Source organism: Thermomyces lanuginosus, assembly GCF_041956635.1.
Source record: "Thermomyces lanuginosus strain ATCC 200065 unplaced genomic scaffold VTN49scaffold_29, whole genome shotgun sequence".
NCBI classification, from domain to species: Eukaryota; Fungi; Ascomycota; class Eurotiomycetes; order Eurotiales; family Trichocomaceae; genus Thermomyces; species Thermomyces lanuginosus.
This window is the reverse complement of record NW_027192363.1, coordinates 462,587-487,108: the sequence shown is the minus strand read 5'-3', so window position 1 is coordinate 487,108 and position 24,522 is coordinate 462,587. Positions and strand designations below refer to the sequence as shown.

General features: G+C 51.6%; 8 protein-coding genes and 3 non-coding genes across 11 annotated transcripts; 5 read left to right on the top strand and 6 right to left on the bottom strand.

Annotated features, from left to right (window-relative positions):
• Positions 1–2,928: 2,928 nt before the first annotated feature.
• Positions 2,929–4,816, bottom strand: VTN49DRAFT_3684 (uncharacterized protein; the record flags this gene model as incomplete). Its single annotated transcript, XM_069411547.1, has 2 exons — positions 2,929–2,947; positions 3,009–4,816. The coding sequence occupies 2 exons, from the start codon at positions 4,814–4,816 to the stop codon at positions 2,929–2,931; spliced, it is 1,827 nt and encodes a 608-aa protein (XP_069268155.1).
• Positions 4,817–5,550: 734 nt separating this feature from the next.
• On the bottom strand, positions 5,551–6,888 carry VTN49DRAFT_3683 (uncharacterized protein; the record flags this gene model as incomplete). Its single annotated transcript, XM_069411546.1, has 4 exons — positions 5,551–6,433; positions 6,501–6,676; positions 6,730–6,756; positions 6,886–6,888. 4 exons carry the CDS (start codon positions 6,886–6,888, stop codon positions 5,551–5,553), a joined length of 1,089 nt encoding a protein of 362 aa, XP_069268154.1.
• Positions 6,889–6,930: 42 nt separating this feature from the next.
• VTN49DRAFT_3682 (uncharacterized protein) lies at positions 6,931–8,987 on the bottom strand (the record flags this gene model as incomplete). The annotated part of the gene is made up of 4 exons (XM_069411545.1): positions 6,931–6,980; positions 7,141–7,196; positions 7,245–7,281; positions 8,762–8,987. 4 exons carry the CDS (start codon positions 8,985–8,987, stop codon positions 6,931–6,933), a joined length of 369 nt encoding a protein of 122 aa, XP_069268153.1.
• Positions 8,988–9,783: 796 nt separating this feature from the next.
• On the top strand, positions 9,784–11,614 carry VTN49DRAFT_3681 (uncharacterized protein; the record flags this gene model as incomplete). Its single annotated transcript, XM_069411544.1, has 4 exons — positions 9,784–9,962; positions 10,021–10,172; positions 10,226–10,605; positions 10,661–11,614. 4 exons carry the CDS (start codon positions 9,784–9,786, stop codon positions 11,612–11,614), a joined length of 1,665 nt encoding a protein of 554 aa, XP_069268152.1.
• Positions 11,615–11,733: 119 nt separating this feature from the next.
• VTN49DRAFT_3680 (uncharacterized protein) lies at positions 11,734–14,646 on the bottom strand (the record flags this gene model as incomplete). Its single annotated transcript, XM_069411543.1, has 1 exon — positions 11,734–14,646. The coding sequence occupies one exon, from the start codon at positions 14,644–14,646 to the stop codon at positions 11,734–11,736; it is 2,913 nt and encodes a 970-aa protein (XP_069268151.1).
• Positions 14,647–15,052: 406 nt separating this feature from the next.
• On the top strand, positions 15,053–15,124 carry VTN49DRAFT_t50. The gene has a single exon. It is a non-coding gene; the product is annotated as a tRNA-Arg (tRNA).
• Positions 15,125–15,364: 240 nt separating this feature from the next.
• VTN49DRAFT_3679 (uncharacterized protein) lies at positions 15,365–16,576 on the bottom strand (the record flags this gene model as incomplete). The annotated part of the gene is made up of 4 exons (XM_069411541.1): positions 15,365–15,889; positions 15,947–16,327; positions 16,424–16,467; positions 16,519–16,576. 4 exons carry the CDS (start codon positions 16,574–16,576, stop codon positions 15,365–15,367), a joined length of 1,008 nt encoding a protein of 335 aa, XP_069268150.1.
• Positions 16,577–18,712: 2,136 nt separating this feature from the next.
• Positions 18,713–21,001, top strand: VTN49DRAFT_3678 (uncharacterized protein; the record flags this gene model as incomplete). Its single annotated transcript, XM_069411540.1, has 3 exons — positions 18,713–20,672; positions 20,723–20,910; positions 20,963–21,001. 3 exons carry the CDS (start codon positions 18,713–18,715, stop codon positions 20,999–21,001), a joined length of 2,187 nt encoding a protein of 728 aa, XP_069268149.1.
• Positions 21,002–21,832: 831 nt separating this feature from the next.
• VTN49DRAFT_3677 (uncharacterized protein) lies at positions 21,833–22,789 on the top strand (the record flags this gene model as incomplete). Its single annotated transcript, XM_069411539.1, has 2 exons — positions 21,833–22,054; positions 22,100–22,789. 2 exons carry the CDS (start codon positions 21,833–21,835, stop codon positions 22,787–22,789), a joined length of 912 nt encoding a protein of 303 aa, XP_069268148.1.
• Positions 22,790–23,259: 470 nt separating this feature from the next.
• Positions 23,260–23,331, top strand: VTN49DRAFT_t51. The gene has a single exon. It is a non-coding gene; the product is annotated as a tRNA-Arg (tRNA).
• A 150-nt stretch (positions 23,332–23,481) lies between these two features.
• VTN49DRAFT_t46 lies at positions 23,482–23,553 on the bottom strand. Its single transcript has one exon. It is a non-coding gene; the product is annotated as a tRNA-Arg (tRNA).
• Between the last annotated feature and the right edge of the window lie 969 nt (positions 23,554–24,522).

Here is a 24,522-nt window from a genome sequence, read left to right as displayed (position 1 = left end):
CAATGTCCGCTGGCGTTCCACCACCCCCGCCGCCCCCTCCGCCGCCCCCGCCGCCGATGTCTGGCGGCATTCCACCTCCTCCCCCCCCTCCGCCCATGTCATCTGGCGGGCCGATACCACCACCTCCTCCTGGTCCCCCTGGTCCACCGGTTTCTGGAGCATGGCGCGCAAACTATATGGCTGCCCAGAATTACGCACCTACACCTTCAGTATCCATGCCGTCTATCCGACCTAAGAAGAAGCTCAAGAATCTACATTGGGAAAAGATTGACACTCCTCAAGTGACAGTGTGGGCGACTCGCACTCCGACGCATGAAGAGAAAGAGAAGAAATACACGGAACTGGCCAAGAAGGGTGTCCTTGATGAGGTCGAGCGTCTCTTTATGGCCAAGGAGACGAAGATCCTGGGTGGGGGACCGTCAGCCAAGCAACGCAAAGACAAGAAGCAAATCATCTCGAACGATTTGTCAAAGAATTTCCAGATTGCATTGGCCAAGTTCTCTCATATCCCGGTTGATCAGGTTGTGCGCATGATTATCCAGTGTGACAATGAGATCCTGGACAACAATGTGGTCATGGACTTCTTGCAACGAGATGATTTGTGTAATATTCCAGAGAATACGGCCAAACTCATGGCACCATATGCAAAAGATTGGACGGTTCCCGATGCAGCATCGACCGAACGAGAACAAGATATCAATGAGTTGACACGCGAGGATCAGATCTATCTGCAGACCGCATACGAGTTGCACCACTACTGGAAGTCTCGCATGCGAGCCCTCGCACTGACTCGGTCGTATGAGCCTGACTACGATTACCTATCGAGCAAGATCCAGGAGGTCGTGAAGGTGTGCGATTCGCTGCGTGACTCGGTCTCTCTCATGAATGTCCTGGGTCTTATTCTGGATATCGGCAACTACATGAACGATGCCAATAAGCAGGCTCAAGGGTTCAAGCTGAGCTCATTGGCGCGTCTGGGCATGGTCAAGGACGATAAGAACGAGACGACATTTGCCGATCTTGTCGAGCGGATTGTGCGCAACCAATACCCCGAGTGGGAAGGGTTCCAGGATGAGATTGGCGGTGTCCTCAACGTCTATAAGGTGAATGTCGACCAGCTTCAACAAGACGCCAAGAAATACATCGAAACGATCCGAAATGTGCAAATGAGCTTGGATTCTGGCAATTTGAGCGACCCCAAGAAGTTCCATCCGCAGGATCGGGTGAGCCAAGTGGTGCAGCGATGCATGAAGGAGGCACGGCGCAAGGCGGAACAGATGCAGATCTACCTGGACGATCTAACCAAGACGTACGACGATATCATGACGTTCTACGGCGAGGACAATACGGACGAAAATGCGCGCCGCGATTTCTTCTCCAAGCTGGCGAACTTCTTGATTGAGTGGAGGGTATGTTTTTTCCTCTTTCTTCTTTTCTTCTCTTCTCCCTCATCCTCGAGGCGACTGGAAGCTAACAAGAAGCAGAAATCAAGGGAGAAGAATATTGCGTTGGAGGAAGCCCGGAAACGGACAGAGGCTTCGCTGGCCCGCAAGCGAGCTGCCCAGGCCGCTCTCGCCAATGGAGGTGGCGACAGCAACGCGCAGGCAGCCAGCGGGGCGATGGATTCCTTGCTGGAGAAGCTTCGGGCGGCTGCACCCCAAGCGCGAGACCAGCGCGATCGCCGTCGTCGTGCTCGGCTCAAGGAGCGACATCAGATGCGGGTGGCTTCCGGTCAGAAGATGCCCAGCCTTCATGGCATGGGCGGAGATGGCTCAGGAGACAAATCTGCAGCATCCGAAGACCGAGATGGCGATCGGCTCAGTGCACAAGGCGAGACCGACACGGGATCGCGGGACGCGCCCATTTCGGACGGAGAAGACATTGCCGACCGTGCGGCAAATCTGCTGCAAGGGTTGCGGAACAACACCGAAGACGACGAGGAGCGCGCGCGACGACGACGCGAAAATGCCGAAGAAGAGCGTCGAGCACGGCGGCAAAGGATGCGGGCACGCAGCGGTGCGGGGAGTGGCAGCAAGGACAGCGCCGACGGATCTCTTCCCAAGGAGCCTACATCGCCCAAGGAGTCCAAAGACAACCAGGACGAACCGCCCCAATCTCCGCCAGCAACAACGGTCTTGACACCGGCGATCGTCGTGTCGGAGGATACTACCGAAGAAGCAACATGAAGTCCGTTGATGTGTATACATGATGTGATTTTTCTGATGTATGCGCTGTGTACGTCCTTGGTGTTGTGTGATACATGTATTCATTGCACTGGAGCATTTTTTTTAAGTACGTATTCATGTGGCATATCTCTATACATAATTGATTCACTTCTCGCAATTGGTCAAGCTGTTTGTACATGAGAGACTCCGTACCGCTGAACATGCCGGTATGACTGTGGCAAAGGCTGGCTCAACGGGCGGGCCACGGTTAATGAAATATTTCAGCGGAGTAGAAAATTTCCTTCGAATTCAGACCAGCGCTTTTATAAGATGCAGAAGAATGCGGCATGTCGGTAACCCTACCTATCATATTCGTTGAATTTGGGATATTCAAAAGGGCAGGTAGTACATTGACTCTCATCGTAAGCCTTGTTCAAAAACCAAAATTGTAGACCGACTTTTTCCAGTTGATCAATACCAGAGGCCAATGTAGCTTTGTTCTATCATATGCCAGAGAAAATAATAGACACGTTCAGAAGCTGAAGCAGCCGCGCGCGGGCCATGAGGCTTCTGATTGACAGACAGGACGGCATTACTCAGTACTGTACATCTCGAGTTATCAAGCTAAGACCGGACAGTTACCAGTAATCATCACGCAGCCAATCGGTGATGACGGCCGAAACATATACCGGAGATTTGGATTGGGGCGATCATGGTAGAACTGATAGGAAGATCGAGAAAAGCTGAGAAGCACCTAATGGCTTCACTTGCCGACACAGAACCTGTCCATATTGTCAGCTTCGAATATACTGGCAATGGACTATTTGGAACAAAGAGACTTACTTCTCGAATACGACGCCCAGAACATCCTCGACGTCGCCACCTTCACCGCGTCCGGTGATTCGCGCGAGAATGTCAGCCGCGTACCGCAAATGTTCTGCAGCAGTTACGATGTCCACATCTTCTTCTCCATCCGCGACAGCCGGATCAGCAAAGGTTTCTTGCGAGTGCTGGGTCCCACTGGGATCGGCGCTGGATAAAAAGTCATCTAGATGTTCTAGGCATCGCTGTAGATTGGTGCTCTGTCGATGCGTAACGCCTAGCGAGTCGTGCCAGTAGGATGTATCATGCTCTCCCTCCATGCCTTCTGGTGTCGCGATTTCCTTGAATGCGGACATCAGTCCCTGTAGGAATCCTTGGAGATTCCCTGGATCTTCCTTTTGAGAAGATTCGTTCTCCGCTTCTTTACAGGAGATCGCATGGATCCGGCTGGATGGAATCCCCGGGAAGAGATTCTGAATCTCCGTCAATAGGCCTCTCACAGCGTCCTCATTTGGGACCAAATCAGTCTTATTGACGGCAACAACAATGTATTTGCCTGCCTCTTGACACTTTTGGACGGCTTCAACCACCTCCGGCTCCACGGCCAGCCGTGGCCCGTTGGTAGATTCCTCCACGGAGAACACGGAAACCACCACGTCCGACTCCAACGCGCGCGCTTTGGCCCGACGGATGCCCTCCTGCTCCACCGCCCCGACAACATTTGTGCCACCTCCGCGGGAAGACCTCAGCCCAGCCATGTCACCCAGCTTGCAGTACCACCCGCCAAGGTCAATTCCAACATCAACGATGTCGCGTGTCGTTCCTGCCTCGGTGCTGACAATCGCCGCTTCCTTGCCCACGACGCGGTTCAGAAGCGAGCTCTTCCCAGCATTCGGGGCGCCCAGCAACGCGACCCGCAAGCCATTACGGAGAAGCTCCCCCTTGGACGCATTCCGCACGTGCAGCCAGATCTTCCGTCTCAAATCCCGTACTTGCTCTGCAACGGAGGCCATTAGCTCCCGTGGTGACTCATCAAAATGCTGGTCTTCCGAGAAATCAATCAACGCCTCCAATTCGCCACGTGCATACAGCAACGCTTGCCGCCACGACTCATACCGCTTCGAGAGCGCATCACTATTTCCACGAACCGCTACTCGCCGCTGCTGCTCGGTTTCCGCGGCGAGGGTATGTCCCAGCGCCTCGATCTGGGGTAGATCAAGCCGGTCATTCAAAAAGGCTCGCCGGGTGAACTCCCCCGGTTCGGCATACCGCACGACGGAATCCGCGGTGCTGCACTTGGCTAGTGCACCCAGCACCGCCTGGACAATGGCTGGACCGCCATGCACATGCAACTCCAGAACATCTTCCCCGGTCACCGTCCGTGGTGATGGAAAGTAGAGAACCAGAGCGCCAGCATCAAGGATGGAGTCTTCCGACGCTGTCGACGCCTGTGGGTCGTATAGTCGTCGCAATGCCGCCGTGCGGGGTTTGGGCAGCGGTGCGCGAGGGCAAAGGGCTCGATAGATGCGAAGGCATGCAGGCCCTGAGATCCGAATCACAGAAATCGCCGCCCGGCCCGGTGCACTCGAAAGAGCGTAAATGGTCGAATCCTCCTCATCTAGTTCCGGCTTCGGCGGCAGTGGTTGAAGACTGCTCGCAAAGCGTCGAGTATTCACATGGCTACCCACGGCGCGATTTGGCGTCCTGGGAATCGCTGGAGTAGAGACATTGCAGGGTAAGCTTAGGATCTCATGCTGTCGTTTAGCATTTATCCCGCCAATTCTACGGGTATACACCCGTAGTCGCAACGGGATTATGGCTTTCCGCATGCGCCCAGTTGTACAGAGGTAAAATCAAATCCAAGCTTGCCACGACTGAAACTATCAACTGTTTTAACTCAGCACTTTGGGAGCTGGTGCTTAGTCAGCACGTTTTGATTCTCAGCCAGGTCGTGTACTCCGTACTTCACCATCTCATATACCGATGATTTCAACCATGGACCAGTGCCTCGTAGAGAATCTTTCGTCCGTGCGTAAAATAGCACAGTTCCAATTTCTGTTTCTCAGCAAACGTATTGCAAAGCCCGGCGGGAAAAGCTCAACGGAAGAAGAGAAGGCTCACGATATTTAAGCACGTTCCCCTGACCAAGCTCCGAAGGCATGGCTCATAACTGTTGGCACCCTTCATCGGACGTCTATAAAGGCAGGGGGCGGACTTCCAGTGCCACAATTATGAGCCCTACCTGCTAGGATCCCTCGCGAATTACGTGGCCAAGTTGTGCTGTGGTTTGTTGCTTGTTCTCTAGGTACTAGGTAGCTACAGTATTTGAATTACTTTGAGTTCATTTCGATGCCCGTCACCTTCTACCTAGATGAGGAATAAGCTTCGATGCTCATGTCTCTGGATAATATTATAGTATGAAATGCATTTGATTCCAAGTTGGAAATTGAAAGTAGCTGCATCAGCTGTGAAGACAGGACCCAGTCCTTGCAAGAACAAATTCGTCCACTTCAATTCATGTCCACATTTCACAACTATGTACAGGATCCATGGCAAAAGTTCCTTACCGCTGGCCGTAAGCCTTGGTCACGTATTGTCCCTTGTGCACAATCAAGTCCTCGGGGCGGTAGTCATGGCGGCCACTGAAGTAGCTCTCCAAGATACTCTTGACACCGTTGGCATAGCGCACCTGAGCGTCGAGCGACGTACCGGACATGTGCGGCACCATGGCGTTGCCGCCGCCCCATGGGTGCTCGGCGTAGCGAAGTGGGTGGTCCTTGGGCGCCGGCTGCGGGAACCACACGTCACCACCGTATCCACGCAGGTGGCCGCTCTTCAGCGCCTCGGCAACGTCCTCCTTGACGACGATGGCACCTCGAGCAGTGTTGACGAGCCACGAGCCCTTCTTCATCTTGGAGATCAGGTCCTTGTTGAACATTCCGCGGGTCTTCTCATGCAGGGGGCAGTTGATCGTAACAACGTCACACTGCGAGACAAGCTCCTCGAGGGTGTCTACCCGGCGGCACCCAATCTCCTTCTCCTTCTCTGGCGAGAGTGGCTGGTAGTCGTAGTACAGCAGCTCCTTGCAGTCAAATGGCTTGAGACGGCGTAGCACACGCTCTCCGATCCGGCCGACACCGACAGTGCCCACGACCTTGCCCTCCAGATCGAACTCATTCTTGGCCACAGCAGCGACGTTCCAGTCACCATTGCGGATCTGGTCATGAGCAGGCACAAAGTTACGGACCAGGGCCAGGATGGTCATCACGACGTGTTCAGCGACAGACACGACATTGGAGCCAGTCACTTCGGCAACAGTGATACCACCATTGGTCTTGTTGGCCGCATTCAAGTCGACGTGATCCGAGCCAATACCGGCCGTGACGGCAAGCTTCAGGTTCTTTGCCTTGGCCAAGCGCTCCGCAGTGAGGTAGCCAGGGTGGAAACTGTGGCGGGATACTTAGCAACTAGCCTTGCCTGGAATTCTGAGGCACATGGGAAGAAGAGTCTTACGGTGTTGTGATGATGACCTCGGCATCTACAAGCTCCTTCTCAAACACCGAATCTGGGCCCTCCTTGTCCGAAGTCGTCACGAGGGTGTGGCCCTGTTCCTCAATCCATTTGCGGAGTCCAAGCTCGTTCTCTGTTGTGCCCAGCAAGCCGGGCTGCTGCTTGGCGTGCTCGCCGCCCTGAAGTACTTAGTTAGTCTCGTTCTAGAACTTCCCGTTTTGGGGATACTCACATCATACAAACACATCAAAACCTTGCCCTGTCGATTGGCAGAAGCAGTTAGCATCCGTAATTGAGATGGGCCCGAGGACCGCGAGATCCCCGGCCGAGCAGCTAGGACAGAGGCAGCAGGACGCTGCAAAGAGCGAGCGAGGGAGCGCAGGAATACCATGATGATTGACTTGACCCAATGATCACTGATCACACAATCCAACTAGGGAGACGTTCGTTCCTTAAGTACTCGACGGAAGCCGGGTTGTATTGCTGAGTCAGGCAAGTTAGCAATGGTCCCTCGCCATGACGGTGCAGCTGGGGTGGTCATGCTGACATGCGGGGAAGGAGCCCTGGCCGGCAGCTTGTCCGACCGAGGGGGAAGGAGCGAGAAGTTGCAGAGGAACCCTCACCAGAGCTCAGACCGACTTACTTAAGAGAAGCGATATACAAGACCTGCTCGTCCTGCAGTCGAAGAGAGAAGTGAAGCTTCAGAGTTTGGTATCCCTCCAGCGGGCTTCGAGGCCATTCTTATACCTTGCCCACTCCGGACCTCGGACCTTGTTCTCGGACCCTGTTTGGTTGCATAGCGACGCGCCTCTACTCCTCCGTCTTCAGGTGCTCATCCGGAGAGCCGAAGCGACCCCTCCTGCCACTCGGCAATACCGTTTACGACTGCTCGGTTCACTCATTCCCATTGGCATCGGCCCACCAGAGGACAGTCTAGAAGTGCTCGCCCCGCAGTGCCCGCACCGGTTGATCCTATGTCCATGGATGTCTCGCAGAGCCATGATTCACGATTGAGCCGTCAACTGCTCGATTAGGTAATGAAGTCCCTTCCAGTGAGCGACCCTTGCAGGGGATCCCGAGGTCCGCCAGAAAACATCGGCATGCGGAGAGCAGCCAACGATCGGCTCCAAAACACCACCTTTTCTGAAGTCACGAGCAGTCAGGGTCCTCAGCGATGAGGTCAGCAGCTCCACACGCGATAAGTTTATCGCTGTAGTCTGATAGAGAGCTTCCCCTCACACTAGTCCCGATATGACTACAATTCCTGGGTGAGGGGAAGACTGGTGAGGGGAAGCTCAAAGTCCACCAGAGCTGCGTCATTCAAGAAAGGTCATACCACGGCGGATAATAATAATAAAAGATGCTTGTCATACAACTTAGCCCCAGTGTTCATGGAACCTGAATCCATGATTCCATTTTCCCGGCTTCCGGTCATTCGCTGTGATCAGCCGAGATGCCGATGCCGGCCATTCCCTTCCCCGAAACCTTCCCAAGCGGAGAGCCGACGGAGAGCCGATCAGTTTAACCGTGGTGAGCGAACCGAACGGTCCGCGAGGGGGAATTGGAGAAGGTCATGATGATCTGGTTCGTAACTAAAATGAACACAATTTCCAGTGACGAGGGGCTGCAGAGGCGTAGTGTTTCCAAGAGCGGATATCCCACCCATCTGAGCCAACGCAGGAGACACGGTCCATGGCATGCATGATCGCAAGTGTCATTGTCTTAACATGGAATTATGCGGCGGCAGATTCGCAGACCTTGTACAGCATACATTGCAGCCTGTGTTTGGGAACGACAAGCAGAAGGCCCGCGAGGGGCAGCGAGCACTACTTCGGCGCAGTTGCAATGGCTGCACACTCAGCCACGATTTGCATGCGCGATTTGCCCGGGATCTACCCGGAGTTCGGCATGACCGAGATCTGACCAGGGTAGCAGCCACAAGGTTGTAACTTAACGGGTTACGGTGGATTGGTTCGTCCACACAACGCGTGGCCGCATTCGTTGGACGGATTCAGCGTGCGGGATTAGTTGTGGACAAAAGCTTCCCCCGCACGAATCGCTTGCTATTGTCAAAATATGCCCGTGATTCTGGCAGACTGAACAGCGATGCAAGGGAACAAAATGTCTTTTGTGTTGTGACTGAGCTCCTAGTTCCCGCAAAGATTCACTCGAATAAATATGAACGCCCCCTTGACAATGGCCGTCGGAACCAGCACGCTGTGAGCTACGAAGAAGCGAGACCCGGCCCATCACAACTAGAATACCTCCTAATTCTCGATCAGGGAACAGTGGTTTACATCGGCTGATCAAGTGCGTGCGTTGGGCTAGGATCTGACGCGGATGGCTTCCGAATTGGCGGTGGAACACATTGGGCTGGTGGTTGGTTGGACTTAGGAGGCATTGGAGCGGCAGCGGGATCATGATCGGGTGGATGACAAATCGCCTTCCCTGCTTTCTGGGGTGGATGGATTTGGCGCATTTTCTACCCATAAATCCCCATCCAATCCGATTCAAAGCAACTTTTTCCAAGGATGCGGGATAAAAAGTGGAATCAGGTGTGTGTTCCGAATTGAATGACCTCAATGTTTGTTTTGTCTTCAGATCTGGTTCGATTTTGCGACGCAAAGGCAGCGTGGATTTCGGAGGATTCTGTATCGAATATCTCAATTGCGCAAGACTCTAATATACCAATGGACGTTTTATCCAATGGCCTTCTCCAGCGCACGGACTAAGATCCAGAGGATCTGAGCCGTTCGCACGTGGTATCAAAAAATGGCATGGTCAGGGCGGATGGTGAGACTGGAGAGTCAGGGCAAAACCATAATGGTTTCAGGATTAGGGCCAACTAGGGGGTGTGCCCCCTAGTCGGAGACTTTTGCACAGTTCTCAAGGCGGATGAAGAGCCCAAGGAGCAATAAATCCATCTCTTGGCGATGGACTTAACCGTCATGGTCTAGACATCTTCAAGAATCCGATCGAAATCCGCATAAATTGTGGCGGACTTGATACGCGTTGCAAAAACTCTACCTACAAAACCGCTCCAGCGTCCATGCGCCTGCGGCGCGCCTCTTTCGTACCTCTTCTTTGACAATGTGATGTCCGTGTGTTCTTTCGTTTATTTCCTATTATTTTTCTTCTATTCAATGGCACTGGTAGCCTTGCGCGACTTCTTCAGCTGGTCTGAGTCGCTTTCACAACAAGTTTGACAGTTTCGCAATTCAACTCATGTCCGTTCTTTTGAAGCCGAATTGGGTTCTCCGACTCGCGCGGGTTGCGAGTAGCGACCATGATGCTTTTGGATAATCGCGAGATGGATAATAGTACGCGGCAGATGCTGAAAAGCTCTGCATACCAGCGATCCACCCTAGCACTCATTGGAATCGACAGCGCAGCCGCAGTTGTTCTCGTTGCGATTATAGCATATGACGCATGGAGGAATAGGAAGTCCATTGCGCCGAGAATAGGGTGCGAATTGTTCCAATTGGGGAAGCGGATTGATAAAAGTGCTAACATGCAAGGACAGAAAGTCGCATGTCTTTGGATATTATCCTGCAAAAACAGTGCCGTTGTCCTTTGCCGCAGCAACCCTGATCCAATGCGCGATATTCATGTCCGTTCTAGCAATATATGATCCCAACCGCATATGCCGAGCGAAAGGGCATTTAGTCTTTCCAGGTGTGTGATATTTGAAAACTACGAAATCGAACAATTGTAGCTGACTACCCTAGCTCTCTGGATCTGTGGATTCGTTCTTCTTGTCTTCGGAATTGAAACGATGCTGCGCGGATTTCAGGAGCCCGCCTTCGGCCAACGATGGAGATGGAGCACAGTCATCTGCTGGGCAGTGGTAGCGCTGGGCCTCCTCCTAGCGTGGGTACCGACAAGAGTGCGCGAACCGGGGTCTGATACATGTTGGGCGGGTATTCTTGAATACGCTTTTCCCTGGGCCGATCTCGGACTGGTGGTTTCCTTTTGCCTTTTGATATCCTTCGTCGCCGTGGCTCTGGGGATTACGTTTCGAATGTTGCGGGCACATCGTTTGGGTGCTCAAGAAAGAGCCGAGGCCAGCCAGATGGTCTATTACCTTGTCCTGGGTATTGTTGGATATGTAAGTGAAACAGAAAAGAAAAGGATCATCGGAACTCTAAGCTCACGACGAGCAGGTCTTCATCCTCCCTGCCTGGATCAGTGCGTCGACAAACACTCGCTCAAAAATGGCCTCCATCACCGCCACAATTGCTCTGCACCTGTTCAGCGTCCCAGCGCTGCCGCTCTACCTCGTCTTGCGCTACAGAGCCGCCAGAAACCGAAAGTACCTGCAGCGTCTCTTCGGAAATGAATATCACGAGAAGGATCCCGAGCGGCCAGACACGAGCATGGATCAATCATTCTCAAAAGGAGGACCACCGCCCAGTCAAGGAAAATCAATCCCTGATACAAGCGCAGACAAATCGCTGCCGATCCCGCCCCCACTGCTTGAACGACATCGCAGACCAAATCCACCCAAATACTCGTTATTCCCAAAGCCAAAGGCGCCGAAGCCGCTATCCCAGATCTTCCGCAATTCAATTTTCTCCGAACGCACGGAGCGATCAGGAAGCGTAAAGTCAAAGCAAGAACAACAGCAGCAGCAACAGGAAACACAGCGCAACATGGGCACACTACCCAGCTATGATGAAGCGCTCATGTACCCGTTCACGCCGGCATTGTTCCTCGGGGAGGAACTACGAGGACAAACACAGTCACAGTCACAGTCACAGGAAAATATTACTACAACATCGCTGCACTTGTACGAAGATACATCGTACCTGCTCCCTCCCACTCCGGCGTTCGCCCGCGAGGAAAACCGGTCCTCCGAGCAAAGTCATTGGACCGTGCCTATCGGTCTGCGTCTCAGCAATAATACAGCTGCTGGTCAGAATTACAATTCAGGTGGGATTCAGAACAATAATCTTGTCGTGCCAATGTCGCCGGTGTCAGCGGTGTCGCTATCACAAGGCTCACCCTTGTCGCTGGATGTTCCATTGGCGATTTCGCCGGTGACATCTTCGATTTATCCGTCAATGTATGGTGAACCTGGGAATGGGTATAGGTCGCTAACGAAACAATATATGTGAGCATAATATAAATAGTTATATATAATTTTATTTTGACTATTTATACAAATCAAGAACTGAGATTCATGATCCTCGTAAGTGCAAAGTAGTGATACAGCTATAGTACAGTTTTGAGCTAATTAGAACACGACGTTGACAACTCGCCCGCCTGGTACGACAACCACTCTCTTCCTCTTCTCCCAGTCGTTCTTCTCTGTCAACCAGAGCTTTCCTTCGTTCGTCTCGAGAATACGGTCAACCACCCAATCCTGTTCGGTCGTGGGCCCAGACGTCGACGACGAGAATCGGGGGATCGTCGCCCGGAACCGCACCTTGCCGTTGATCTGCACTGCAACAGTCTGGGTGGTATTTAGCGAGGAGAGGTGTTTCTCTTGTTCTTCCGTGAGGAGAGGAGAAGGCCAGGGTGTTTTGTCGATCGATGGTTCGACTGCCTTGGTTGCAGGACGTGCGGGGTCGTGGAGAACCTCCCAACATTCGGAGGTTAGCGCCGGAGCAATAGGGAAGAGCAAACGAAGAAGCGTGCTAGTGGTGATGTACTGGATTATGGGCGAGAGGGAGGACGATGAGGTGAGGGTGTTGGTGAGTTTGGTCAGATCGGAAACCACAGTGTTTAGTCCATATGGGTTGGTTTCGATGCTCCGCGTCACAGACGTGATCGTTTGGTGAGCCGCAAGTAGAGCAGTGGCATCACCATCATTGGCAGCGTTCAGGAGCTGCGGAGGTAGGGGGCTGTTGGGTGCAGGCACCGATAGCTCCGAGGACAAACGCGAACGAGTCTCCGATACAAGTTTCCAAATCCGTGCGAACCATCGCTGCATACCAACGATCTTGCCGTCGTCCCATTCTAGCACGTCATCGACGGGAGCGGCAAAGAGCACATGGGCTCGAGTCGCGTCCGCGCCGTACTTATCCACGCACGTCATCGGGTCAACACCGTTATGCTTGCTCTTGGACATCTTCTCAAACGAGATGTTGGGCGTCACGTCTGTGCCGCGAATGACGGGCTTCTGGGGATCTGTCAAGTCGACCTCGGAAGGGAGGAGGAACCTGCCGGTTGAGGGATCCGTATACGTCTTTCCGTGAACCATTCCCTGCGAGATCAGCTTGCGGAATGGTTCCGCTGGCGTGTTGCCATTGGCCGACGCGCTTTCAGGGAAAAGCTCGGATTGAGCCAGGAATTTGTAGACGAACCGAGCGTACAAAAGGTGCAGAATAGCGTGTTCCACCCCTCCAATGTAAATGTCGACTGGCCGAACCGTGGCCGGCGAGAATGGCACTTTCTCGTTCTTCGCATCGAGGTAACGCAGGAAATACCACGACGAGTCGACAAACGTGTCCATGGTGTCGGTATCACGCTTCGCTGGCCCGCCACACTGTGGACAGTTGGTATGAACCCAGTCATGGGCCGACTCTAGTGGGTTCCCCTTCTTGCCTTTCAACCACTCTCCCTCGATCTTGGGCAGTGTGACGGGGAGTTGGTCAACAGGCACAGGCACGGGACCACAATCATCACAGTGAATGATGGGGATGGGAGTTCCCCAGTGCCGCTGCCGGCTGATCAACCAGTCACGCAATCGCCATGACTCAGAGAATTCCGCATATCCAACCTTTTCCAGGTCGCTAATAATTTGTCGGGCTGCCTCCTGGGAGTGCAGCCCTCGGTATTTCCCACAGTGAGAGGTCAAATAACCTTCCTGAGTGTAGGCTTTGGCATCAGCTGCCGGGACGGTGCTGGAAGCTTCGATCGCAACGTTTGACTCCGGCTGGATTACCATGGTGACAAACTCCCGCCTGAGGTTCTGCTTGAAAAAAGCCATATCTCTTGCGTCATGAGCCGGTACGCCCATGACAGCACCTTCTCCATAGTCACTCAGCACGTACGGCGCAGCATAAATTGGAAGGTCTCGTGTAATCACTGCGCTCTCCTTGTCGATAGCTCGCAATGGATGGGATGCGGTCACATTGGCCAGTCGATAGCCTTCCTTGCTGTCCGGAGGCAGGGAGGCAGCTCGATCAAGAAATTTCCTCAGTTCCGGGTCGGACTTTGCAGCATCGACCACGATTGGGTGGTCAAGGGACAGCGCTAGGTATTCCACGCCGTAAAGGGTGTCAGGACGTGTGGTGAACACCTGCACAGTACGATTCTCGCCGCCAGCCGTGATAGGAAATTTGATCTTTGCCCCAACAGACCGGCCTAGCCAGTTTCTCTGCATAGACAACACGCGCTCCGGCCACCCATCAGCCAGACTGTCGAGATCCTTAAGAAGAGCCTCCTTGAATGCAGTGATTCGTAAGAACCATTGCTTCAACTTGAGTTTCTGCACCTTGGCGCCCGATCGCCATGAGTATCCGTTGGCATCAACCTGTTCATTTGCTAAAACCGTTTTATCCACGGGATCGTAATTGACCAATGCTTCGGCCTGATAAGCCAAACCCTTCTGATACATCATCAGGAAAATCAATTGGGTATGCTTGTAGAACTCGGGAGAGCAGGTCATCAACTCTCGATCCCAGTCAAAATCTACTCCAATGCCTCGCAGCTGGGACTTCATCCGCTCAATGTTGGAGACAGTCCAATCAGCTGGATTGATCCCACGTTCAATTGCAGCATTTTCGGCTGGTAATCCAAAGGCATCCCAACCAATCGGATGCAGCACATCATGGCCACGCATACGATAAAAGCGCGCAAGAACGTCAGAAATGGTATAGACGCGCAAGTGGCCCATGTGCAGTGACCCAGAGGGGTACGGGAACATGGAGCAGATATAAGATTTCGGCCTTTCGCTACCATGAGCGCCCACGCCGACATGTTTCCCAGCGCTTTTCTCTTTGGCGCGATCTGCGTCTGCCCACTTGGCCTGCCATTTTCGATCGATAGCGGCGAGATCGAGTGGAGGTAAACGAGACGTCGACGCAAATCTGATCAACGTTTGCTGGAGTCCATTGAAACGTTTGTTACCGAAACAGACACCGAGACTTGACCTTCTGACAAAGCCACTGGCAGTTGCAGTCGACCGCACAGCAAATCTCATTGTTGAAACGTCGGGCACTGATAGTCTTTCCGGATTTCTGTTGGCATCGTGCCAATTGCTCTTCTGGGGACTTGAAATTGCTGCGCGCGAGTTAAACAGAGAAATCACGTTCTCTGGCGGCGTTTGGAAGCAGATTTACTGCTCTTCTTACTAGAAATGGTTAGACTATTAAACAAGCATGATTCTAGCCCGAAAAAGCTAAGTATATTCAGTCTGTAGATCTCGGTCACTGCATAGCTGCATGCACTCGCAGCGAAGCAGCGGCTCAGCCATCAGGCGAGTGAATGCAATAGACAGAACTCAACCGGAGTCTGCTGTAGGTGAATGCTGGCAAGTGACAGCTCTCTGCGAAGAAAAGACGAACAGTATGATCGTAAGGGAAGAAACAGGCACGTGAGACTGTCAAGGCCGGCTGGCCCAATGGTAAGGCGCTTGACTACGGATCAAGAGATTGCAGGTTCGAATCCTGCGTCGGTCAAATTTATTTTTTTAGGATCTTCTCTCCTTCCAGGAAGTCCCAGCGACATGTCAATTGACGAACTATTCTACATTTCAATGGACTCATAAGCTATAGGTAGAGAGCCCAGTGTGGTTGAATCGCGGAATTGCAAGAAATGGACGCAGCATTAAATTCCGTATTAGAGGATCATTATGATAACTACTCATACTTTGTAGGCGCAAACATCACAAAGCTCGGAGCGGTAGTTCCTGATGAGCGTCAGGAAAACTCAGCAAGAGCATGCGGTGACTCGGTCAGCGGCCAGAGCAGGTAAAAGAAGCCCATGGCACCACAGACCAATATCACATAGTATGCAACGGTCCACCAAATTCCCGGTTTTCTCGATACTTCCCGAACCATTGTCCGACTAAAATCTTCCTTCTCACGTAGCAGCGGCGACCCTGCAGCGGCGTCCGCTTCAAGGCGGCCCCATAGCCGAGGAAGACCGCACCAGTTACAAAAACTGTGAACCAGAATGACGGCAGGTAAAGAACCCGTTCGTAGATAGAGGAATGCCGCAAGCCAGCCGAAGACAGTTGTATAGCCGAACTGGAAGACGGACCGAAACAAAGCCGCAGAAACGGGAGTTTCGGGATGAGTCAGACGAAATTCATAGAAATGGTGTCCATGGGCGATGCCAAAATATAGTGGCGAGTAGGCAACAATGCGCTCTGGAGAAATTCTAGCCAGAACGTGAAAGGAAATGATGACAGAGCGGAAGATGATCTCTTCAGTCACCGGACCCTGCTTTGTGTCAGAATGGTGTAAAGAATCAAGGCAGCATATAATACAGGCACATACGGCGACGAAATTTCGAAACCCAATCCAACTCTGAAGGGTCTCTCTTAAACCCTGCCCACGAACCCATACCTTCCAATCGCCATCTGCAATGCCACTTTCAAACAAAGGTCCTGCAAACAGGATCATCACCAGAAAGAGGCTTCGGACGATGTCCCCCAAATCAATGGGCCAATACCCTAGCAGCCTGACAGCTTCCGAGATCGCGATATCTCCCTTCTCCACTGCGATCACAAGAGCAGCCACTGTGCTGAATATGCAGGTCAAAGTAACGATCCGAATCCGACTGCGAATGACAGATGGCGCGTCTCTACTTAGAGTCGGAGATGGCCGTGTTGATTTTGACAAGTAGAATGGGGCTACATATCCCAAAGTGGCCAGGACCTGTCGCTCTAGTAAGCACTGAATATTCATAAAGCGATTACTTCTCCAAACAACACTTCATGCATATAGAACTGCAGCGACCACTGGATCACTCACCGATAATATTGCAGCAGTAGTCGACGACAACGGTGGAGGATCCTCTGGCACATGTCAGGGTTAGTTGCGACTGGCGCAGGAGGGAGGCAACGCACCACGCGCCCCTCGAAAGTACAAGCTCTTCAATCGCTCAAGGAATTCTATAGGGGCCATTTTCACGGCGCCGGAAAGCAACCGTGCGATTGCCTGCACTGACAATCAGTCGAACGGTTGTTACTTGTATTGAACACTTGCTACAACAAGTACGTGTCTGCTGGAACCGCTCTGGCAGATCTGAGGAAGAATCCTGTATCAGAGAGGTTGGACTGTAGGTCCGCTGGAATCAGACGTTCGAGAGCAGTTACGCGATTTTTCAAACGGGGTGTTTCGCTTTCGCAGGGTTCAACTGCAAAGCGTTCCTGGGCTTTGGGCAATGTTTAGCGTGCCAAGCTGGCAGAGAGCGCGGGTAGGCGGCCGCTTTGAAATTGGCGTTTTTGAGGACGCCATGTGATTGGCTAAATCATTGTTTCCTTTTTGAACATGGATTTGTTTTCAGGATTTTGAAACAGTTCTTTCGGGACCGTAACGCACTCGTACGGAATTCATCTAACCTACTCCGCGCAGAGTACACACGGCACGATGTGCCGTGATGCCCGCTCGCAACAATGCTGCATCGACAGACAAAATCGCCAGGCTCCAGCCAACATTGACCGACGTCCTCATCAGTAACGATGGCAAATTGATGAGTCGACTTTCAGAAACCATGTTCTTCACACAATTAGTCGACGAGATCTCGGGCGTTTTCGACACCTACAGCCAAAGTATTATTCGTTCGCCAACTCCATTCTGTCCTGAGCTGGTCGCCAGGACAATCCAAGGAATCACAAGCATGTCGGAGCTGACAATTTTACTCCATGTACGACGCAGACTTGTGGCAAAATAATTCGCTCTCTCAAAAGTTCATTGACTGCGGTCGAGATTGCAGGTTATTCTGAGAGCGCTTCAGGGCGTTGTAGTTATGGTCTACCAGTTCTGCTCTTGGGAAGACTTTCGATGTTCGAAGGGAGCAACTGCAAGCCCAAAGAATGGCAGTTTCGACAATAATAATATGCACAATGCAGGAGTCGATTCAGTAGGCGTCTTCTGGTCCAATGGTCAATAATGGCAGCGGCAGGAAGTGAGGCAGCCAGGTACAACTGTACATGCACCCCACTACTGCTGCCGGTCTGCCGCCAGAGTGTGGATGCCAACATCGTAATGCTCCAATCTCCGGCGTTTGGCACGATCCGTCCCTCGCTGTGTGCATACAACGAATCAATATCGACAAGAAAATTGGCTCGTTTTAGCGATGGATTCGTTATAATGGAGCACAGACCATCGCTCGGCCTCTTTTCCCAACGCAGCCACTATTACTGAAGTCGTCTTCTAAGCAGCCAAGCTGGAAGCAAGGGCAGGATCAATTGAACACATTATCTCGATAATCTCGCCCAACTGAGCGACAAAGCGTCAACGAGGATCGCGAGACTCACAGTTGTGCTATCTAGCAGATTTCGACGATTTACTATAGATCAACGAATCAAGGTGTGGTGCCTTCGGTTTACAAGGGATTTCGTTGTGTCAATGTTCGTTATCTGTAGATTAGGTTACCCTAATTAGCCGTGGCCTGAAGGTGTACGAGTAAGGAATAGCTGGGGGCTTAGAACTGGCGAACGCCTTCACCGTACTTTCTAGCAATGAGCGCTAACGGCCGACGCAGGTTCCAGAGCCTGGAGACCGGGCAGCCCCTTGGTCAATGCGGACACGTGCCGATTTATTCTTCTCCCACTCTCAATTCTGCTTCATACCTGTTTGATCATTCTCCGTTTCGTTCGTTGTTGTTTGGTCGCTAGTCGTTCCTTTCGTTGTCGCTCTTTGCAGCCTGTAATGGCTTCTGTTCACTCGTTGCTGGTGCATTGACGCCCTTCTACGACCACGACGACTCTCGTTTCGCTTCGGACGACACGGCGCGACCGATCTTTAATGCCACTTACGATCCTTACTGTTGTTGTTGCCTCATATTCTTCGTTTTAGGCCGTGTTCTGCGCAGCTGGACTCTCGTTAATAGAATCGTTTTCGGCGTTGATATAGACTGGGAGGTTTCAATTGACGACAACATTCATTATCGCCGATCATAGTCGCTCTTTTTCCCAGCAATCGTGGTTGCGAAATACAATAATCAATAATTAGACAGCGAACGCCTCTCGATCATACATTGATTGGATAGTTAGTTCGGTATTGCGACATTCAAGCACGACAGCCATCCCATCACCTATGACTACCCCGACAGCCTCTCCGAAACGGAGAGTGCTTCATGAACGTTCACCGTCAGCGAACAATGAGGGCAGCCGTAATTCTCCAATCCGCGCGGTGAAGGACGAGTCAGATGACGGCGTCCACAGAGTCAATCCATATCCAACAAAACCGTCCCAATTTCTGCCGCCAAATCCGGGGAAGGGGCAGACGTATTCTCTTCAGGATGCGTTTGGAATCTCAAATACTTCCTTGGTCTCAACCGATACGGATCAAACAGTGACTGGTTCTCGTCTTCAATGGGAACGATCCTCGTCGGAAGACGTTGGCCAATCCTCATCGCAAGTTTGGGAGAATGATCCAAGCTCAAGCATGTCATCATTTCCGACACCGCAGCTGGAGGATGATGGAATTAACGAAACCAGTGCGGACAAACAACAACAAGGGTCAGAGGAGCGGGAACAAAACGACGATGACTACGACGGTGATATCATTGTCGATGACGGCGATTCTGTTCTCCGCACTGTTCGGTCAGCTGTCACGACAGAAGCAGCGAAAAGCACTCCTCCTGGCAGTGCTTCAGCAGATGAATTCACGAGCACAGTGAAGCTGGTCTCACCTGATTCCAGTGTCAATTCCAACGCAACACCTCCTGAGGCACCGTCCAGTCCCAATATCATCCCCTTGCAGAGCTCAAGTCCGAACTTGGTTCAACTTGGTAGTTCTTCTCCAGACATCGCTGCTGAAGTTGGATCCGAGTTATCCACAGGCGCCTCGTCTCTGCATTCAGTCGGAACAGTGATTCGAACTCACGTTGACGCGCCAAGTTGGCCCGGACTAGCCGTGGAGGTCAGCCAATCGAACACCGAGTCTACGCAATCTGACCTCCCAGAGCATATTGCTCACCTATACCAGTCAATATCATCGCTCGTTCGGGCTGGCTCTAGTCGCTCACGCTCCAACACAACTTCGTCTGGAAGCTTCAACTCCATGACCGAAACCCAAGTCGCCAGCCGCACCACTTTGGTGCAGTATCCGCGAATTCGTCCGCCTTCTTCATCAGGCTCCTTTGCAAACTCATCCTCTCAACCTGTTGAGCTTCAGCGACCTGCTCGAGCATTGATCAATCGACCTGGATCTCATCGAGGTACACGGCTGTCTACTGTACCATCTCTCTTCTCTGATGAACAAGGCGCAGAAATGGCGTCGACAAGCATCGACGCAGGACAGAAACACTTGCGCGGGAATTCCGATTCGAGTGGCTCTGCTGGAGACGGAGCAGCACATACCGAGGAATCCGATCGAATTAGCAACCTTCCCCAATCGTCGCTGCGCCACTGGGCATCCATCCAGCGTGGCAATCAATCACTTGATTCACGGTCAAGCAACTCGGGGAGCCTGCGGCGCACTGGTTCCAGTTCCAGCAGCAGCGTTATCCTCAACACATTGCCAAATTGGGTGCGATTCTATTATCGCAATTTCGATTCGGATGCTCCGAACCCTGCACTGTTTGCCGTTGATAGCCGACCTTCTACTGCAGCATCTCGACCAGATACCGCGAGTCGATACATCAGCAAAACCCCTACGAGCTCTGGAACTATTTCACGACCGCGAACCCGTGCCCGTGGGAACTCGCGACCATCTCAGGTGCTCAGTTTGCCAACAATTAACCCGGAGTCTCAAACGCCCCCTTTGCCTAGCGATACCCAGGAAAATCAGGCGCCTCGTATCCCGAGCGATAACCCCGCAGATCCTCGAGCCCATTGGAAACAGGAGTCTGAGCAGGAACCCGAGATGACATTGGACGGCAACCCTCCCCCTTCTCGCCAGGCCTGGTCGCCGCACCTTCACCCGGACAAGCACTTCATGAATGCACCCGTTTTCTGGACTCCCCCGTCTGTGGACTCACGTATTGAACCGTTGTTTGGCCGAAGAAACGTGCAAAAGTATTCGTTTTGTTTAGGTTTTCTGTTCCCACCAGGTAAGAGCATTATTGACTCCATCACTTGTCCTATTGCTCATCTCGACCAGTTTGGTTTATCGCCGCGTTCCTTAAAATTCCGCCAAAACCCAGTACGGATGACGAATCGATTATTGCTTCGCCGGGTATTGCAACACGCATCCGAGAATATGAGTTGAAACGTCATCATAACGCTCGCTGGTGGAGGAATGTAAATCGGGTTATGATCCCAATTGGAGTGGTCTTCATAAGCATTATCGTAAGTTTACACACCGGCAAGGAGACCCAAAATATAAGCTAACCATGTTTAGATCACCCTGGCGGTTGTTGGTACTACCATTGGCTTCTGAATCACTCGCTCGTCTAGTCATGCTGCATGTACCTGAAGTTCGCTGGCAACGCCGAGGGGCTTCGGGTGAATGCTTCGTGACTTTATAACCATCTTTTTGCTCGCAATGGCCATGAATGACATGAAGATCACTGCAATCGGTATTGAATACCGATGCTCTACGAAACATACCTGTACGACTCGATGAATCGATATGTATATAGACTTCTGCATCTATGCAGTGTAACTACTTGTAGTTACTAGTTTTAATAACTACTAATTACTGCAGATTCTGGGTAACTGTCTTCCTCTGACGGTCAGCCTTTCGTATAATCACTTGGAAATTCTGTGCCATATGCAATACTCACGGTATATTAGAAAATAAACACGGAGCGTGGAATACCTTCATACATGTACTCCGTAAAAGTCATAAATCCTGTAATCCGTTAACAGGTAAAGTAGAAATCGGTAGGTGCCTAACTAGGAAGTTAAGCTAAAATTTGAAGTCAAATTTCACCGCACTTGCGCAGCAGGCTGAGCAGCAGCTCGTTCCTCTTTCCCCTAGTCGTACAAGAACTCCGATATCTCCGTACGGGATGAAAAACATCGAGTACGGCCAACGGCATTTTCCTCACTCTGTTTTGTAGCTTTTTCTCCATTTAAAATCTACAAATGTTTTATTTTCTATGATTCGAAGCTGCAACAGGCGCGGAATATGAATAACATGGCCACCATGTATCGTTCATGGCGTTTAGCGGTGCCACTATACAGGAATTGGCGACTGGGCATACACCACTCCTCAACGTTAGCGGCACTTTCATCACTGCCTGTCTGCTCGTCATGTCCCGAATCGATGTCCGAATGTGCACCAACCCCTTCCATGCCCGAGGGTCTTCCCATTGATCATAACCAGCCTTTGAACGGAACGATGGCAGCGTACACTAAGCAAGTGTTGATATCAACTGGCAAATCCGATTGGACCAGTCGAATTGAAGAGGACGGTCTGAACGAGGGCTGGGGGATCTTCGCTCGAAAGCTGAAAGGGCTTCTGGGGCGTGGAGGCAAATATGCTGATGTACGTCGAAAGCATCGATGAGTTTCATGTGCTGACATCTTTCAGCCCTATAACAATGTGATCATCACAAATTCTTCATTTGTCCCATCCAAGCCACAGTCATCCAAAACTGTGTCCGTTTTCTTGTTTCCGGATTTCAAGTATATACGCAATATATCAGTAGATTCTGAATCCGGGACTGATCCGGAGACATTCGTGCGGGCGTTCCTTCTGCCTCATGAGAAAGACCTTCATCCAGCTCATGCCAGCCTCCTAGCGTTGCAGCGTCAAAAACTGGCCCGTGACCCATCACTCATGTCACAATTTCCGGATGCAATCGACATCCGGCAATCACCCACGATCTTGATCTGCGGTCACGGAGGACGCGACAGGCGATGCGGGACCATGGGACCTGTCCTGCTGGCTGAATTTCGCCGTGTGCTTCGAAAACGTGGCTTCTCAACCAGCGTAGATGACGATGGCATCGGGCAGGTCGATGGCCCCAATCATGCAAACGTCGGTCTCATCAGCCATATCGGGGGCCACAAGTACGCCGGAAATGTCATTATCTATTTGCCTTCTAATTTTGCATCCTCATCAAGTGCCAACTCGCTGGCGGGCAAGGGTCTCTGGTACGGTCGTATCGAGCCAAAGCATGTTGAGGGCTTGGTCGAGGAGACTTTTGTGCGGGGCAGAGTGATAGAGGATCACTTCCGAGGAGGGATTGGAATAGACGGACAGATATACAGATTGTAACAATAGAGCACTGTACATATTCCTAACTAGAGGTGGTTGAATAGACCGTTGTCTTAACATGGTTGAATGGACTGGTATCCGCTTTTCGCTTCAAATAACAGTTTTCATCTCGGCTGCATAGATAATCAACCCTCGTATTCTCAAATCCCGAACCTCGAGCTATGCAGCAATTTTCTATGAGCAAAGCACTGATTCTCCGACGCTTATAGCCGACTTTTTCTCCCACGTTCAAGAGCATCGATAGGGGAACCCTTGCCTCATACTCTGCCTAGGAAAGCGTGATATGCGGGTAAATAGACCTGTTCATCGTCGAGTATCCAGTACTGCGAATCAGAAACTGCAGTTCGGAGGACGTTTGGAGCAAGAGAAGCATTGAGCTGCCGAAGTTAGGGCTACTCGAAACGTGCAGGATAACCAGACGCCAGCGTATTGACTTGGAAATCATTTTTAGGAGGCAACTGTCAGCTGTTGGCCGGCTGGCCCAATGGTAAGGCGCTTGACTACGGATCAAGAGATTGCAGGTTCGAATCCTGCGTCGGTCAATAATTTTTTTTTTCTGTTTCCCGAAATATCGGGCAAACAAAAAGGGCCCCAGCTCCACTCCATACTGTGATCCACCTGTGAGCCCCATGGGCATGGGCCAAAAAAATTTTTTGGAAAAATTATTTCCTGGAAGAAAAAGAAATCCCACCTGACCGACGCAGGATTCGAACCTGCAATCTCTTGATCCGTAGTCAAGCGCCTTACCATTGGGCCAGCCGGCCTAGGACGTTGAAAGCGCTTTCTCTTTTTCGATTATGAGGATATCAAGCTAGTGCCTTAAGAGGCTGTGAGTCGCTGCCATGTGCCACATCAACATTCGCACCTTCAGCCAGGCTGACAACAAATATTCCTTCAGAAAATGAATGACTCAATTGGCCGCATGGAAAGCCAGCATATTCCACAAAACCGCATCAGATGCGGCAGAGGAACCACCGTATATTGGATCATGTGATCAAATAGAACCCTAACATGGTGGACGAATGGGCAAGAATCTGTAATCATACTGAGTATGCGCTTACAACTCTCATCGAAAACGTGGCCAAAACTATTACTCTTTGAGAGGGATACAGGACAGATATACGGAGTACTCCGTATTCAGACGTACCATAGGCGTACCAAAGGCGTACTTACGCTAGCTACCCCGTACTCATGATTCAAAACACATACGGCCCTACAAGCCCGCACTGATGTAGTCATTGACGTCACGACTTTGGTGCCTCAGTGTATTTCTTTTACGGCAGTGATGCACTTAAGAAGCCAGAGATCTGAAGGTTATGAAAGAGAGTCAATCAACAGTGGTACATCAGACAAATGTATAGTACTACGATGTTTTTCGTTGCTCTACGATCGTCATATGCTTGCCGCTGTTTGTCTATCAAGAATTTATAGAGCCCGGCCCGAGTTGGATCATCCGACATTGTGAAGTTGGTTATTTCCAATGACTGTAGGGCCTGGAATGAGCGATTCATCGCCGAAGCCAACACGTGGCGGGTTCTGGACCTTATCAGTCCTGAAGTCCAACGAAGGGACAATGTCAGGTTCAGATTAATCCTGAGATTCCATGCCTTGACTTTGGCGATGAATCGTTCGTTCCAGGCCCTTCAGTCATTGGAAGTAACCAACTTCAGAATGTCTGTCATGTTAGATATTGCTTTCGAATTGTTTCAATGCCGCAGAATTGGCTTGGTCAG